Source organism: Pleurodeles waltl, chromosome 7 (genome assembly GCF_031143425.1).
Source record: "Pleurodeles waltl isolate 20211129_DDA chromosome 7, aPleWal1.hap1.20221129, whole genome shotgun sequence".
In the NCBI taxonomy this organism is placed as follows: Eukaryota; Metazoa; Chordata; class Amphibia; order Caudata; family Salamandridae; genus Pleurodeles; species Pleurodeles waltl.
In genome coordinates, this window is record NC_090446.1 from 611,364,419 (window position 1) to 611,382,129 (window position 17,711).

A 17,711-nucleotide genomic window follows, 5' to 3' on the forward strand; every position below is an offset into this window, starting at 1 on the left:
GCAGGCATTCTGGACCTAAAGCTAGCTTTCTGCCAAATTTGGTGTAATTCAGTCCATCATTTCTGGTTGTAATTGTGTTCAAAATCCCTATGGAAAAATGCATGGGGAAAAAAGCGATTTGGGATTCCTCTCAATGCCCCATTTGATGGATCACCCCAAAACTTTCAAGACGTTAGCTGAACTGTCAGTTCTGAAAATTTCATGTAGATTAGTCAAACGCACCAAAGTTATTGGTGAAACAAAACACTTTTCCAATGGAAACTAGGTCCCAACTATACCCACCTACTGGCAACCACAGTAAGAAGGGGTGTGTGTATATACACATACACACAAGCTGTCAGACATTTTTTTGACTGCTCCATCATCAGAGGAACAGAGTGCAAGATATTGGCACAGTTTTGAGACCATGGTTTAGGCTTCTTCCTTGGCCATGTCAGGATCAGTGGGCCTCCAGATGAAATTGTTCAGTGCCCATTGAATGAGACTGGAAGTTGCTAACCAAGCAGCCATGAGAAAATAGTCCTGGCTAACAGGCACTGAGAATGTAGGTGTAAGATCCAATTACCTCCACTCCGGCTCAAACAACCCTGGAATATCTTTCCTTCTCACTTTTCTGGAATAGAGAGCTTAAATGCCCATTATTTGAACAGGATCTTATCGTGCCAGCAACAATACTCAAACTGATTTTCCACCCACTACAGCACTGTCCCATTCACAAGCTCTAAAGCTGCAGCTCATGATGAAAAACAGGAGCACCACTCTAGATCTTACTAGTGAATAGTTCACAACTTGAAGGAGAAGGACTTAAGCTCCAGGTGATACTCAGGAAGTGAAGATTAAGGCAACTCTCCTCACGCCACACCAGACCAATCTTACTGTACTAAATGCCACTGCTAAGAATGTGAAAGCAGAACTATTGAGAGGAATTAGAAACGGATGTACCATCTACAGAAGAATGGAGCCCCATTGCATTAAACACATGGCATTGAAATGTGGAAACTTACAGATTTTGAACCCGAATTGATTTCTTGATGACTGTCTAGATCAGGAAGTTTCAAAATCTGCTAGCACTGCAGTTGACAAACTGGATGAGCCCTCACGAAAATTTCAAATCTCAATCTTTACATTAAAGATTCCGGAGAAACTAGAGACCTTAAAAGAAGTGTTAAACCAGAAGACTGGAGTGGCCGCTAGAAGAATGTGCCAGTTTGACTGCAGAGGTTATAATGTCACTCAAGAAATTTTAAGACCGAGCCTGCACTAGAAGTCTTATCAAGTGAGAAGAGTTGGGAACGCGTTAACAATGCATAACCAAAGTATGTATAAGATACTGCTGAGGACTGCTCCCATTAAGATACACCAATTCTTCCAATTCCACACCAGAGCCCTAGTGCTTCGCTAGGAAGAAACTGCATAGTGCAAGACATTACCGTAGGGTGACCAGACGTCCCGGATTTCCCCAGACAGTCCCGGTTTTCAGAGGACTGTCCCGGTGTCCTGACGCTTAATTTTAAACAAATGTCCCGGTTTTTGGGACAAAGGTCAGATCATTACATAAATGGCCCGGTTTTTGGGACAAAGGTCAGATCATTACATAAATGGCCCGGTTTTTGGGACAAAGGTCAGATTATCTAGGGAAGCATACATTAAAGCTATGCTCTCCTTTAGCATTAACAAAGTATGCAATAATTAATTTATCTGTTACTGTCAGGCAACAGTCCCCTGTCTGCTCCCAGCAGAGAGATGGAGTGGGGAGCAGAGAGGTGGGTGGGGGCGTGTTGGGGTGCAGGGTGGGAGTTCAAGCCATTGCAAATTTTACATGTGTGATGTTCTATGTGTGTGTGTGTGTGTGTGTGTGTGTGTGTGTATATATATATATATATAAATAAAAAACAAACCAAAACCATGTATAGACACATTCACAAAGCTACGCAAAAAACGGGACAGGCCAGATATAAAAGTGAGTGTAAAGTCGTTAGTCCTTTTATGTCTGACCGGTCCCGGTTTTTGCTCCTCAAAATCTGGTCACCCTACATTACTGGGACTAGTGCATAGGTATTGCTTCCCAAGACTAAAGGTGGTATTGACGGTGCTGCACTCTTCACTCAAGAGAGTGAGCCTAAAGGTCTGTAGCCTTCATGCTGGCGCTGGCAAAGTCAGGTACAGTGTAGAATGCATTCGTTGGACTGTGGCTTTTAGCTAGCCCGGCCACTTTTATTTTTTTTAATCGTCTGACTCGGTGCAAGCCTACCCTTCAAATCGCTATAAGTAGTTTGTGCAAGGAAACGTAGAATTTCAATTATCCTCCACTGCTAAAGTGGTTATGAAAGCCAATTGCCAAACAGTTTTATTACCAGAGATCCACTTGAAGTACAGCTCTATTTTGTGAGGTTTTGTTTCTGTAAGTTGCAGCACTACAGCTCGAGAGAATGAATTCAGATTTTATGGAAAGCCTCGCAGAGTCTGGCAACCGTGAAGGCAGAATGTTGGGTTTTCTTATGAAGCACTGACACCACTATACCACTTATTCACGAGTTAAAGCTGAAGGTGATGCAGTGACAATGTATCCTGGAGTGATGTCCCGGCACACAGATTTCCCACAAAAACAACAATGAAGTGAACTATAGAGCTGCGCACGGAATGCGTCTGCGCTCCTTCACTTTTGTTCCCTTTAAGGGATTTGCACAACCTCAATGGCGAAGGTGCAGCTTTATTCTATTAAGCATACGTAAGCAGAACCAGCATATATATATTTGTAATTCATTGGTTTTCAAAAGACAGACATAACATCAGCTGATTTTTGCACGAAGAGGTATAAAAAAGGTACACTTTTAAAGCAATATAGTAAATTATCAGTCATGTTTAGGCGTACAAAACAGGGGCTACTCCTGTTCGGAGACAGGTTAATAAATACTGTGGATAATGTAAGGGTCCCCTGACAAGAGGGGGGCGGAAGGGATGAGAGGAGGAGGAAACAGAATCAGCCTGTTATATACCAGTATAGACCTTTAGCCGACGCGTGATTCACTAGTCATTCAGCCGACGTGTTCTCACAGCAGTTCAGTCCCACAGTGCACCATAACTTAAGAGCAACACCGTTGCATCTGTAACCCACTGACCTTTCTGGAGCCGATCTCGAACATACAGAATGGGCAGTGAGTTATGGAAACAGTGTTACAAGTTATGGTGTGCTTGGTGACTAATTGAGCGAACTGTTTAGGCCTCTGCAGTGCTTTAAATGGGCTGGTACTGTCCGGTACTGAGTACTGGCACTTTATTTGGAGGAGAGTACCTTCACTTCAAGATAAACGTAATACTTTTCATTGGAGAGTACCGGCACTTCTCTGAAGCAAGCAGGTACTCAGACAGTACCTGCACTTCTATTTTTCAATTTCAAGCACTGGGTCTCTATACCATTAACAGAGACTTCCATGTGGTAACGTCAGTGAAGTGGTGAGAAATTCCTTAAACAGTGGAAAACCGAGTTACACTATTTTGAATACATGAATTGTCAAACCAAGTGCAAATATTTGGCGTACTAACCACTGTTGGAGGAACTAGGAAAGTGCCAGACAGAACCAACTTATTTTCAATTGCACATACAATTGCAAACCTCCCAGGTAGATGTCACGACGGTTAGAGGAATAGTGACACTCATAAGAATGTGAGGATTTACTTTACACTGCTACTCTGCATCAGTTACCTGCAATAATTCAGTGGTTCCAGCGAGTTCATTAAATCTGCCTGTATTACAGAATCGTAGGTTATTCGTCTAGGATACTTTAACGTTTACTTAACCAGCCTGGTACGAGTACTCAAGCACACATGCCATATTTTCCCCTCACTGTGCTTTTTCATGCAGATTTCTTTGTGTGCACAACTTAAATTTCCAACATTTGTGATCAAAAAGTTTAATCACCATTATTCTGATCTGCTGCAGGCAGAACTCAGTACTTAGACAGCGATGGGCTAATAAAATAAAAAAATAACTAAATCGCCATGACAGTAACACAGTAGATCTGCTGTACTCTCAAAGTACTTCTGTCCTCTAGTGTAGTATGCATGAGTATCTGTACCAAGAAATCCTCAATAAAACTATACAATTCTTCATTAATCAGATGGAGCATCACTCATAATTCAGAGATCGGCAGAAGTCTAAACGCATCTTTGTTACTGTTCCTAGTATTGGAACTTGTGCTGTGAAAACTGAAGGTGCCCTCTCATAATACTGAGAACACAGTATCAAAGTATATCAGGTGAAGACAAACATGATATTAAGAGGCCCAACAAGATCTTCAAAGTTGGATTAAAAAAAAAAAAAAAAAAAAAAAAAAAAAAAGAGCAGCCCTGACTGCATTACCAAGATGCACAGCTCCTGCCCTACGTCCACTTAGCTATTGTGCCCCTGACCGCTGCTCAGAGTTGGGGAGCCAGTTAAAGTTCAAGCCAGGCTCGAGCCAGATGCCAGTCTCAGCCGGTTTGCTTGGTACCACAAGGGATCAGAACGTGTGTGGCTTCTGTCTCCAATGACAGAAGCCGCGTTGTCATGACCTGACTCAACTGCAAAAAGGAGGACGAGGGTGCGGTGGGAAGGAGTACAGAGTCTTTTTTCAACTTTAGGACATGATCAGCTTAATATTAGACATCAGCCCTTGCCTCTGGGTGTGTACCTTCCCCCTCCCCCCGTATACAGCTGAGAAGGTATTATGCCCATGAGCCAGCTGCAGAACTTCGGTTTTATTCTCAGCACCTAGGGCCCCAAAGCACCATTTGTTTAAAAAATAAACACTGGAAGTGTGCAGATATGGTGCCTGAGAACAGAAGACTGAAGGTGCGCCAGTTTTACCTTTAGGCAATTGTGAGAAACTAGCCTCTTTCTAGCCTTGTTACCCCCACTTTTGGCCTGTTTGTGAGTGTATGTCAGGGTTTTTTCACTGTCTCACTGGGATCCTGCTAGCCAGGGCCCAGTGCTCATAGTGAAAACCCTATGTTTTCAGTAGGTTTGTTATGTGCCACTGGGACCCTGCTAGCCAGGACCCCAGTGCTCATAAGTTAGTGACCTATATGTATGTGTTCCCTGTGTGATGCCTAACTGTCTCACTGAGGCTCTGCTAACCAGAACCTCAGTGGTTATGCTCTCTTTCCAAATTGTCACTAACAGGCTAGTGACCAATTTCACCAATTCACATTGGCATACTGGAACACCCTTATAATTCCCTAGTATATGGTACCGAGGTACCCAGGGTATTGGGGTTCCAGGAGATCCCTATGGGCTGCAGCATTTCTTTTGCCACCCATAGGGAGCTCTGACAATTCTTACACAGGCCTGCCACTGCAGCCTGAGTGAAATAACATCCACGTTATTTCACAGCCATTTTACACTGCACTTAAGTAACTTAAGAGTCACCTATAAGTCTAACCTTTACCTGGTAAAGGTTGGGTGCTAGGTTACTTAGTGTGTGGGCACCCTGGACCTAGCCAAGGTGCCCCCACATTGTTCAGGGCCAATTCCCCAGACTTTGTGAGTGCGGGGACACCATTACACGCGTACACTATACATAGGTCACTACCTATGTATAGCTTCAGAAGGGTAACTCCGAATATGGCCATGTAACATGTCTAAGATCATGGAATTGCCCCCCCAATGCCATCCTGGTATTGGAGAGACAATCCCATGATTCCCCGGGTCTCTAGCACAGACCCGGGTACTGCCAAACTGCCTTTCCCGGGGTTTACTGCAGCTGCTGCCAACCCCTCACAGGTTTCTGCCCTCCTGGGGTCCAGCCAGGCTTGGCCCAGGAAGGCAGAACAAAGGACTTCCTCAGAGAGGGTGTTACACCCTCTCCCTTTGGATAAGGTGTCAGGGCTGGGGAGGTGTAGCCTCCCCCAGCCTCTGGAAAAGCTTTGATGGGCACAGATGGTGCCCATCTCTGCATAAGCCAGTCTACACCAGTTCCGGGATCCCTCAGCCCTGCTCTGGTGCGAAACTGGACAAAGGAAAGGGGAGTGACCACTCCCCTGATCTGCACCTCCCCTGGGAGGTGCCCAGAGCTCCTCCAGTGTGCTCCAGACCTCTGCCATCTTGGAAACAGAGGTGCTGCTGGCACACTGGACTGCTCTGAGTGGCCAGGGCCAGCAGGTGACATCAGAGACTCCTTCCGATAGGCTCCTTCAGGTGTTGCTAGCCTATACTCTCTCCTAAGTAGCCAAACCTCCTTTTCTGGCTATTTAGGGTCTCTGCTTTGGGGAATTCCTTAGATAACGAATGCAAGAGCTCAGAGTTCCTCTGCATCTCTCTCTTCACCTTCTGCCAAGGAATCGACTGCTGACCGCGCTGGAAGCCTGCAAAACTGCAACAAAGTAGCAAAGACGACTACTGCGACACTAACGCTGATCCTGCCGCCTTCGACTGTTTTCCTGGTGGTGCATGCTGTGGGGGTAGTCTGCCTCCTCTCTGCACTAGAAGCTCCGAAGAAATCTCCTGTGGGTCGACGGAATCTTCCCCCTGCAACCGCAGGCACCAAAGAACTGCAGCACCGGTCCTCTGGGTCTCCTCTCAGCACGAAGAGCGAGGTCCCTTGAACTCAGCAACTCTGTCCAAGTGACTCCCACAGTCCAGTGACTCTTCAGTCCAAGTTTGGTGGAGGTAAGTCCTTGCCTCCCCACGCTAGACTGCATTGCTGGGAACCGAATGTTTTGCAGCTACTCCGGCTCCTGTGCACTCACCGAGGATTTCCTTCGTGCACAGCCAAGCCTGGGTCCCCGGCACTCTAACCTGCATTGCACGACCTCCTGAGTTGTCCTCCGGCGGCGTGGGACTCTTGTGCACCTTCGGGTGAGCACCGATTCACTCCACTTCATAGTGCCGGTTCTGGCACTTCTGCGGGTGCTGCCTACTTCTGAGTGGGCTCTTTGTCTTGCTGGACGCCCCCTCTGTCCTCTCACGCAATTGGTGACATCCTGGTCCCTCCTGGGCCACAGCAGCATCCAAAAACCCTAACCGCGACCCTTGCAGCTAGCAAGGCTTGTTTGCGGTCTTTCTGCGGGAAAACACTTCTGCACGACTCCTCACGACGTGGGACATCCATCCTCCAAAGGGGAAGTTTCTAGCCCTTGTCGTTCGTGCAGAATCCTCAGCTTCTACCATCCGGTGGCAGAATCTTTGCATCCACAGCTGGCATTTCCTGGGCATCTGCCCACTCCCGACTTGATCGTGACTTTTGGACTTGGTCCCCATGTTCCACAGGTACTCTCGTCTGGAAATCCATCGTTGTTGCATTGCTGGTATTGGTCTTTCCTGCAGAATTCCCCTATCACGACTTCTGTGCTCTTTGGGGAACTTAGGTGCACTTTGCACCCACTTTTCAGGGTCTTGGGGTGGGCTATTTTTCTAACCCTCACTGTTTTCTTACAGTCCCAGCGACCCTCTACAAGGTCACATAGGTTTGGGGTCCATTCGTGGTTCACATTCCACTTCTAGAGTATATGGTTTGTGTTGCCCCTATCCCTATGTGCCCCCATTGCATTCTATTGTGACTATACATTGTTTGCACTGTTTTCTATTGCTATTACTGCATATTTTGGTATTGTGTACATATATCTCGTGTATATTTGCTATCCTCATACTGAGGGTACTCCCTGAGATACTTTTGGCATATTGTCATAAAAATAAAGTACCTTTATTGTTAGTATATCTGTGTATTGTGTTTTCTTATGATATTGTGCATATGACACTAGTGGTACTGTAGGAGCTTCACTCGTCTCCTAGTTCAGCCTAAGCTGCTCTGCTAAGCTACCATTATCTATCAGCCTAAGCTGCTAGACACCCCTCTACACTAATAAGGGATAACTGGGCCTGGTGCAAGGTGCAAGTACCCCTTGGTACTCACTACAAGCCAGTCCAGCCTCCTACAGCAATTCGCTCTGCTCTATGTAAATGGCTTTCTAGGGCCATTTGACCGCTATAGGCGAGATATATTTGATGGACGCCTTTACATCTAAAAAAAAAAAATCCCTGTGGGCTGCCTCCTTTGGCTAATCTTTAACTGTAGTCACTAGAGCACCTCTTCCTAATGGTCTATTCGTTTTAAAGTAAATGAAGCTTGCGATACTGACAAAGTATAGTGCACTACCAAACCACACACTTCATTGTGCATTTCTTCCTAGAAAAATGTATACATATTCAGTGTTAAATTAATTTAACATGACAAGTATACAGGCATAGCGTACTAATTTTCATCATGGTCGAACTGAAGGCAAAAACAGTTTTTTACGGGAAACTGAAGACAAGATCCATCGAAAGGCCAAATTGGGCAATGTACAACAAATCTGAGCTCAAATGCCAGCTTCCTAATTTACTAAATTGTATAATCCTAGGCAAATCTTCGTCTTATTTTCTTTGTGAGACCAATTTGAAAGCTCCCTGAAGTACCTCAGCTCAGATGTTGTCCATACAAACAGCACTATTTATGTTTTAATAGGCAATAAAATGCTTCACATAACCACATCACCCCTATTAAGTCCACAGCAGCTATTTTGTGGTTCACTTATGGCAGTGTCATTAGGGTATTGGGTTTTTAACGATCTAAATTCATGGCTACTAATCGTTATTTCAATAAATTCAACTTAAAAAATACACCAATGTTAAAGAATTAACTTACTAATTTTTAAGAGTATCATTTTTAGATGGTTTATGTAAGTAACATGAAAAACCTTTAAAGGGTTCATCTTCTGTTGGGATTCTTAGAACCAGGGCTGACCCTGGTTTGGGCTCCATCTCGATATGCTGGCTCACCGACCGCTACCTGTGCGTAGATGGGACACTATATATATATACTTGTTGCAAGTGCCTTTTTGGGTGGTCACCGCCAGTTTTTCATTTTATTTAGGACTCACCCACTGGTATTCTTTAACTCCGACACTGCTATCCAGTGCCCAGTATTTGACCCCCAAAACAGTGTTTTAAACCCAGACCGGCATTTAAAAAACTCTGCTATAAGGCAATGGTAATATGGTTCAGAAATAAAACTATGGCCTGGAAAGTTAAATATCATTGGTAGACTGTAGCACCTATTGTGTCAACCATTATAGTGGCACTGAAAACACATCAGGACTTACACTGTGTGGCAAGACAGCAGTAGCTTGAAACCTCCAGCAAAGAACTCCTATAATCATCCTTTTGACAGGTAGGAAAACCAGATTTTAAATATTAAATGTCATCCCTTTGCACACCTTGCTACCCACAAAGTAGGGTGCATAACATTTAAGAGTGAAGCATGTGTAACAATAGAAACCGCATGTTGCACCAGTGTCTAGGCCCAAAATGATGTGGTCGTTGGTCACTCTGTAGCAGGTACACTGGAGAATATATACACACACACACACACACTTCCATATATATTTACACATACATAAAGTTTTTGATCTGTACAAGCTACAAATTCCACTAATTTTATATGTAATAAAAATCCACTTTAATGGTAGTGTTTTTTAATCAAATATAAAATATTACTTTTGAAAGCTAAATTTACCCTGCAACTGAAGGAGCTTAACTTGTATTAGCTTTAATGCCACTGCCCAAGGGGTGCTGAACCATGTGAAAATCAATCTGAGAAGAGAACAGCATGGGAATGTAGAGGGTTTTCTTCACCTTGCAGGAAGGCCAGTTACGGTAAACCCAGAAAATTAATTCACTTCACGTAGGCCTTCCCTGTCACAAGTAAATCGTAGCTATCTAAAAAGGTCACAGCTTTTGCCTCCCCAGTCAGGCCAACACCAAATCCAGTGGGAAGAAAGCTATCCTCAGAACCAAATTTGAGTGACCAGAGGAGAGTCTGCTCATTACCCTCACCATACCATTGGAGGTGCATAAAGGCTATGCATAAGATAAGGTTTCCCCCATCTTGGACTTTGGGAATAGGGTGAACTGTATGATTGTTTTCACGGAAGCAAACCGGAAATTCTAACAAAATAGGTAGGCAAGGGCCTGGGAACATGTGCTTGAATGGTCAGAATGGGAGAACAGTGTCTTAGCTACAAGATGCCTTTTCACTGAAAATAACTCACAAAAGATGTTGGGGGATGCTTACAGGTCTAATGGGTGGCTATCACTCTAGGTAGCATGGTAACTCATTGTTTTGCCCAATATGCCTCCACAGTTTGGACCCATTCATATGCAAATCAGTTGTGACCCTGCTCCAATAGAACAGTCCAATCCTAACTGCCAGGACAGGTGCTCCCTAGAACCAAGTAACATCGGGTTGAATAGCCCCAATTAGGGCAAACCCAGTCTTGGGTTGTATGTGTTCAGGGTTCAAGTAGGACCTGGCATAGCTGTTTGAGCTGGACTGTTTCTACTGGAGGAGGGTTAAGACTTATTTGCATAAGGCTGGGTCCAAACTAAGGTGGCATAGTGGGAAAAAAAATGATGGGTCGGAATGTCAGTAATGATTGCCAGTGGTTAGACATTGCAGGCATTCTTACCCATCACCTCGTGTCTGAATGTGCTGCACAATCCTCAGCTGGCCAGTTACAACTTGAAGTTGGGCTGGACTTTTCTAGAGGACTGCCTGGCACCCTGGGTTTCTAGGCCCCTCCACCCCAACCCTGAGGCTGCTTCAAAGTGTACCCCAGTGCAGCTTGGGGACCAGGAACGTTTGTAAACTGTAGGAAAGAGGTGTTATTTGGGGGTGGACAAGTATCTACATCAAAGGATAATGCCAGTAGAGTTTAAGCAACACATTCACAGTATGTAGAAACATACAAAGCTCGGATGTTTCTACGTATTGTGAATGTGTTAATTAAATTCTTTAATGCGGTGCCTTGGATTTAAGCATGCTGGAAGACACGTTTCCATGGACTGCGCAGTTTTATTTTATGTTTATAACATCCAGCAAGTGGTGGCCTTATCCTTTGAAGTAGATACTAGTCCACCCCCAAATAACAATCCTCTGTCCTACGGTACTGCTCTGTTGAATGCTCTAAAGAGGCCTGGGCCAGGCTTGGGAGTAGACAGCTGTTTTAAGGGGGGAAATGGGGCTGCAGTGTAGTCTGGAACACTGGATGGGAAAATTAAACAAAAGACCAACTGCAAAACAACAATTTCACAAACTTAGTGTTCCTTCCACGCTGCACCTATTCTAGTGTGTAGTTTAAAATGTCGAAGTGTTTATCTATGTGAACATGGAAGGGGATTAGCGTTTTAAGACATGGCATGAGTAATCCCATTTCGGATACTTGCGAACATTTTGAAGCGGTAAGAGTATTTTGGAAAGAAAAAAAAATCGGGAGATTTGATTTTCCCCATTGATCTAAATTGAAGCAAAGGGGATTTTAAGCGGGAGACACTAAAAATACAACTATTTTGTGCTCAAGTAATCGGGCCTCCCGCCTGAATAGGGTTTCTTGGCGCAGATTCCGTGATCTGATACATTTACATTCAGACTCGCAAACATGTAATAGCTATTTGTACTGTTACATAGGTTTCTCAAAATTTCTCATGTAACGTTCATCCCTTCTATTGTAAGCGCTCCTACACCTCGGGTAGTGTACGCGTTACATAAAAAACGCATAAACGAAAACCATGGCAATAATCCTTGGATCGATACATGACAACCTGTAATGAAACCCATGTATGCCCAGAAGGTTCAGCAATCTTTCTATCACTGCAACCGTAACGCGCCCCTCCCCCCCAAAAAATGAAGCATTTGTCAGGCATTGCCAGGCAATGCAACGGCCCACAGTCAATTTGCTCTGGCTGCCGCTTCTCCTCGACCTCGCGGCGCACCCCACCGCTATAAACATGGCAACCACAACCCCCTACCGATGCAACGCTGCACTCGCTGCACCACCCCACTCAGTAACAGACTCCCACCCCAAGGGCACATTCGCCCTCCTGGGCTGCCTATGCTCATTCACGCAGACTACGCATGCACGGCGCCCGACCCGCCTTACGAGGGATTGTTCCCTTTACGTGCAGAAGGCGCATGCGTGCCCCTCCCCGGTTCCTTACCCGATGTGCGTGACTGCCTCCTTGTTCTCCGTTTCTTTAGTCCAGATGGCGATTTTATCCCCTTTCGCGCGGATGTTGATGACTGCGCCGCAAATATCCTCGTTATAATCACCGAACGCCTCCCCGATCAGGCACAGCAGCTGAGGCCGGGCGGGGAGGAGGCAGCAAAGGGAGAAAACAGAAAAAAGGAATGAATGGTGGAGTATGCATAGCGCAGCGCTACAAACTGAAGTGGAGGATGAATAAAACGAACCACGGTTACCCCAGAAAAATCAAAGAACACCCCCTTACAAACCGGAATGAATACGAGTGAGGCCATAGCATGACTGACTGTGCTGGCTCAGTGCAGGAGAAATCGCCTGTTTTATGCACCTGCAGTGCGCAGTCAACTGGTGTAGCTCATAGTTAGTGTACTGTTTCACATAATACAAAGGAGAAACAGGAAGGGACAAACCTTGCTAGCTGTTTCCAACCTGTACTGTCTGAAACTCGAGCTCAAACTCGCTGCAAGAAAGATCAGGTTAAATTAGTTTACGCACTGCAGGTTTATTAAAAACAGGTGCTCGGCTCTGCGCTGAGGCAGCCGAGCCCATCGTGATACAGGCGCTGGTATTTCCTTCCCATGTGACTGGACTGAAAACGAATGCTTGCACAACCAGGCTACCGCTATTCAGCACTGATATATTGGCATTGACCCAGTGCAGTGCTCAGTTACCCTTTCAGTGGGTTGGCACTATATAATCAGATACATATCTGTAAAAGAGTTAAGTGACAGAAGCAGATGGCATGAGTGACAGCCCACTTTGCTGTTTTCACCAGTTTAGTAACCAGAACTAATCTATAGCTGGCCTAGGAGGTTCGGGCACAACTTCTGTACCGAGGGAAATCCAGAAGGCAGACACGTGCAACCCAAAACCCAATTTCTGGTGACTCGTATTTGGCACAATGCACTTAAATGCAGAGCTAGGAAAAAGCTCTTGTTTAGCCAGGTTGGCCTTCCATTTGCTCTGCCAGTATTAAAAATATTACAAAGATTCTGCCATTGCCCATGAGGAACACAAGAAACCCCAGTTGAGCGCAGCTAAGACGATGCATAACCAGCACCTTGGCCCAAACTACCTCTTCCCAGGGAGAGGTTACCAAGGTGAGCTTAGCTGCTGGAGAAGTCATCTAGCACACGTGACTTTGGAAGTTTGTTCTAGACGAAGCACTGCTGTAGATCAGAGCTCCGCGTAGAAACTGGTGCCCAGAGAGGGTGCCACTTTGTTTGCAGGTAACTCAGAGGTTGGCTTTGAAGATCAGCAGAACAATTCAATTAAAATTTAGCCAGGTCAAGAAAAACGTGCCCAAATTAAAAAGTAAGGAATATACCAATTACGTTTCCTAGCTACGTGATAAACATTTATCTCAACAGGATGTGATGAACAAAAATGGTCTTAAAATCAGCTACACTTATCTGGGCAGCCTCAGGTGGGAGTGTCAGCAGAGGGGGGATTATTCTCCAGAGCCCATGCATTTTCTTGGCCGCTAGTGCAAAATCAATTTATAGATGTTTAAGGCAGCCTCTTATTGCGGCTGCTAGTGGCAAAATTCAGATAGTGCCAGCTGCTGGGTTTTGCCTTGCCTTTATTTTTAATCTCAAACGTGCTCTTTTGGAGCTTCATAAAGTTTTTTTACCCAGGCTCTGCAAAAACTTACAACATACTTCAACTATTCTTGTAAAGATATACGAGAACGTGGTCTGAAAAGGAGTCTGTTCTACCTCAGTTTACCCCACACCCAGCTTTTTTCTTCATTTCGTCCAGTAAAGACGAACACCAAGTTAGTTCATGCTTTCCATAAATTCTGAAGAAAAAAAAGTATGGGTAGAATTGTTCAGTAAGCACTTTGCTTGATTAATTGGACAGAAGTTAAACAAGCTACTGCCTTGGAGAGTGACTTGCTGTGAATTGTGGCTATTCTCCGACTTCCGGAGATGTAAGGGGAAGCAGAAAGTTAACATGCTTCGAACATTCCACCTAACCAGATTTCGCACATTGCCTAGTCCAAGAAGAAGTGATTTTGCCTAACAGTAGGCCACGAGGAAACCAGGGAAACCAGCCCTGTATTTTCATTTTCTAAGAACATTTGTTGCAGACATCCAAAAGGACCACAATACTGCCAGTAAAATTGCATTTTACGGATTCACTTTTGAGATCCTATGGGAGCAGAGGTTCTTCATGACTGTTATTGAACAGGATACCGTTCTTACATGTATATCTATTGATTATGGCTAATAGACACCCCTCTGTTGTAACTTTTTAAATAATGTAAGGTCTGTTTCCAGTGACTCCATCTCAGACTTAGTAAATAGCATCCATTCACCCTTCCAGTCTCTGAACTGGAAAGGGATGTAATCTCTGGTCTGCTTACTATTCAGTGACTTTCTCACCATTTTTAATAGCCCTCAACTAGTTTGAAACACGTCTGTGGAAAGTCTTATTTTTTTCTGAAAAGCTTTGTTAAATCTGTGAGACTTGTTCAATTACAAACCCATATCCTTTCTCCCCAGTCTTGGTCAAGCCTTTGAAACAAGCATGTCGAATAAACCCCAATGCTATGTCTCAGAACATCCTGGACAGCCATCAAGCAGGCTTCCACCACTTGAGAAGTACAGAACTAGTGGTGACCATTCAGGACGGATTTGTGCATGAATGTAGATAGGAGTCAGGCCCGTGCTTTTACTCTATTTCTGCAGGCATTGACACGATTGACCATCTACATGAATCTCCAGCCAAACTGCTTCACTGTGTGGCCTGTTTTATATGTAGGCAGATGACTCAGTTGCTGTTTGGTGAAACTAATCCCACTACAACCATCTACATTATTACCCATCAAGGACTGGGTTAGTCACTCACCTGCTGATGAATGGCCGTAAACTATTTTGAAATTCAACTCATCCAAGGCTGAACTCTACATTCATCAATGCCTCTGCCATCAAGCTGTTTGGCTGGCCTATTCTCATGGACTCTATACCCAGACCAGCTTGCTCCAGTGCCCCAGTTTTGGCATGTATATAGCCAGCAAGCTTTTTATAAAGACCCAGATAGCCAAGTTATCAAAAACGTTTTGGCAACTTAACACTTGGAGCTGTTCTCCCATTTGTGATAAACCTCCATGTATCCATCAATGAACTTGTCCATTTGATGCTGGATTGTGGGATTTCAGTTTATCTAGTGGTCCTGAAAATATGCACCTTGCACAATTGTTGCAAAATGCTGCTGCCCTCCTCATCTTCCATTTACCAGAACTCACCCAGTTACTGAAGTTACTAATTAAATTGTTTCCTACTCAATTTTGAAGCATCTGCATACAACAATATATCCTGATTTTCTATTGAAGAAAAATAGTGTATTCACAGCCACTCCTTCAGATCCCACCAAGTTTGTTAACCTCCACTGAACGCAAGCAGTAACCTAAAAAGGGGGGGGGGGGGGGGGGAAGATGGTGGCTGCAACCAGGAGGTAAAACCCCTTTCCTTTAATATGCATATTGGAATATTTTACAAAGCATTTTTCCACAATGTTTTCATGCAATAAATATTTAAGTTGGATTCAATAGGCAATGAGTTAAAATGATTACAGTTGAAACTGGTTTAATATGAATGGAAGTTTATTATGATTTAGTAATACCACATTTGTGAATATGCCATTTGATAAAATTAATGTTGTAATTCACCCCTAGATTCAACCCCTTCGAACTTGTTCTCCTGCATGTCTTCTCTCCTCATGAGCTCCACAGAGCTAAGAGTGCTGATGAAATGGTTTATTTCAACAGTTATTTATACAAAGATTAATGTGTTTCTACCATCCCTGATATATTACAACTTCCAGGGTCTTTCCACTGGTTTCCCTGCATAGACAGGTCTTACTCATTTGTGTGAAATGATTGTTAAAAGGTTTCATATTCTGTTCACACATCTCTGGTTGGCAGTAGCACAGAAGAATGTTGGATGCTTTCTTAAAACTAGATATTGTTGTGTTAAGGTAATGAAGTTAACATTTCTGAACAAACTTACTTATGATCAAACCATTACAAATTTGCCATTTTACTACTTTGTTATGCAAGAATTGTGTATAAGAACCCCTGGATTTTGGAGATGCAGTGAATTCTTTTAGATCTAAGACTTGAGAAAAGTATCCATTTTAAGGATACAGCCTACCAGAGCTGTCTGATTGGCTAAAGACATCTTTGGGACATTCTGAAACTCTACCTAGGAATACATTCTGCCCATTGCTTGCTATGGGATTTGTGGTTTGTAACCCACATTATCTTGCTTTCCATTTGCTGGCTTTGTTTTAGGCTGGCAAGCTTGAGTTTGGTCTTTTCCCTGCCAAAGCCTTATTCACAGAATCCTTCAGATTGCCCCAATTCTGTAAAAACACTTGCTACGCATTCAAATACACAGGTCAAATGCCAGGTGTTGTCTTCCCAGGGCACTTGTTTACTTCTTTCTCCGACTTCAAAGTGAGAGGATTTGTGAGAATTTTGCTGTATAGTGGGGGTATGATTTTATTTCTAGCACACAACATTTAAATGAACTAAGTATTTCAGAATTATGAACACAGATATGAAGCACAATGTTATTTCTGTAGCTTGTTGGGAACAAATACTTCAATATGATCAAAACAAATTAAACTAATTGGTGCAATTTCCACACATTTTCGCCTGTGCACTGTATAGTTTTACTTGTAAAACTGTACTTTCCAAATGTAGTGGTCATTTAAATTTAAAGTGTTTTGTCTAATAGCAATGTGATACCACACCCTAAATACTGCACTCTGCGCCACTGCACTACCCTGTACAACTGTGCTAATGCACTCTTCACCACTTCACCCCACTGCATGCCATACCGCTCTGTACCACGCCACTACTCTGCAATACCGCACTTTCCATCACTGAACTTTGGGTCACTACTCCACTATATGCCACTCAACTACGCCACTGCCACTAGACCACTGTGCCACTCCACTATGTCACTCGAGACTACTCTGCACTGCTCCACTTAGCCACTTGAAAAATCTGCACCACGCCACTCCGCCGCTGTATTGTACGCTGCTGAATTCAGTGCCACTGCGCTCAGTGTCATTGCACTCTACCCCACTATGCTCTGTAATACTATGCCAATGTACTCTACATCTTACCACTCTACGCCACTCAACACAACTCCACACTGTCACTCCACAACACTCTTCATCATTCCACTGACACCACTCTTTCACGCCACTAACAACCATGCTGAACAGCAGCCATGCTGGTGTTTAACATGGCTAAAACACATTGGTAAGGCTAGTGACTCGAATAGGTGAGATCTATTGGCTTTGCCAAAGCTTTTGATCCATTTCGGATTTTACTACTTATTTGCCAATTGTTAAGTATTTAAGTTTAACCATTATGTATGAACTCTGTATTTTAATTTATGGCATTCATTCTCTATCACTTGATTTTGAGTTTAATAAAACCTTTTTAGCTAAACTGATCTTTGTCTCAGTTATTGAGTGGGCCCATTATTTGAATTTTTTTAACTCTGCTAATCAATGTTGCGAGTGTCCTAGCACACAATTCAATTTGTGGGAGAACTGAATGAGGCAATATTTCAGGGTATTCAAATTTTGAAGTACCTAACATGGAGGTTATTTTGGGGTACGGTTTTGCTTCCACG

At 43.9% G+C, this 17,711-nt stretch overlaps 1 protein-coding gene across 1 annotated transcript in view; it reads right to left on the bottom strand.

Annotated features, from left to right (window-relative positions):
• Positions 1 to 17,711, bottom strand: part of EIF4E1B (eukaryotic translation initiation factor 4E family member 1B) — a 47,399-nt gene that overhangs the window by 22,189 nt on the left and 7,499 nt on the right. Inside the window, exon 6 of the mRNA XM_069244560.1 lies at positions 12,011 to 12,150. Within this exon, the coding sequence (XP_069100661.1) occupies positions 12,011 to 12,150 (140 nt within the window). The remainder of the gene's footprint in view (positions 1 to 12,010; positions 12,151 to 17,711) is intronic.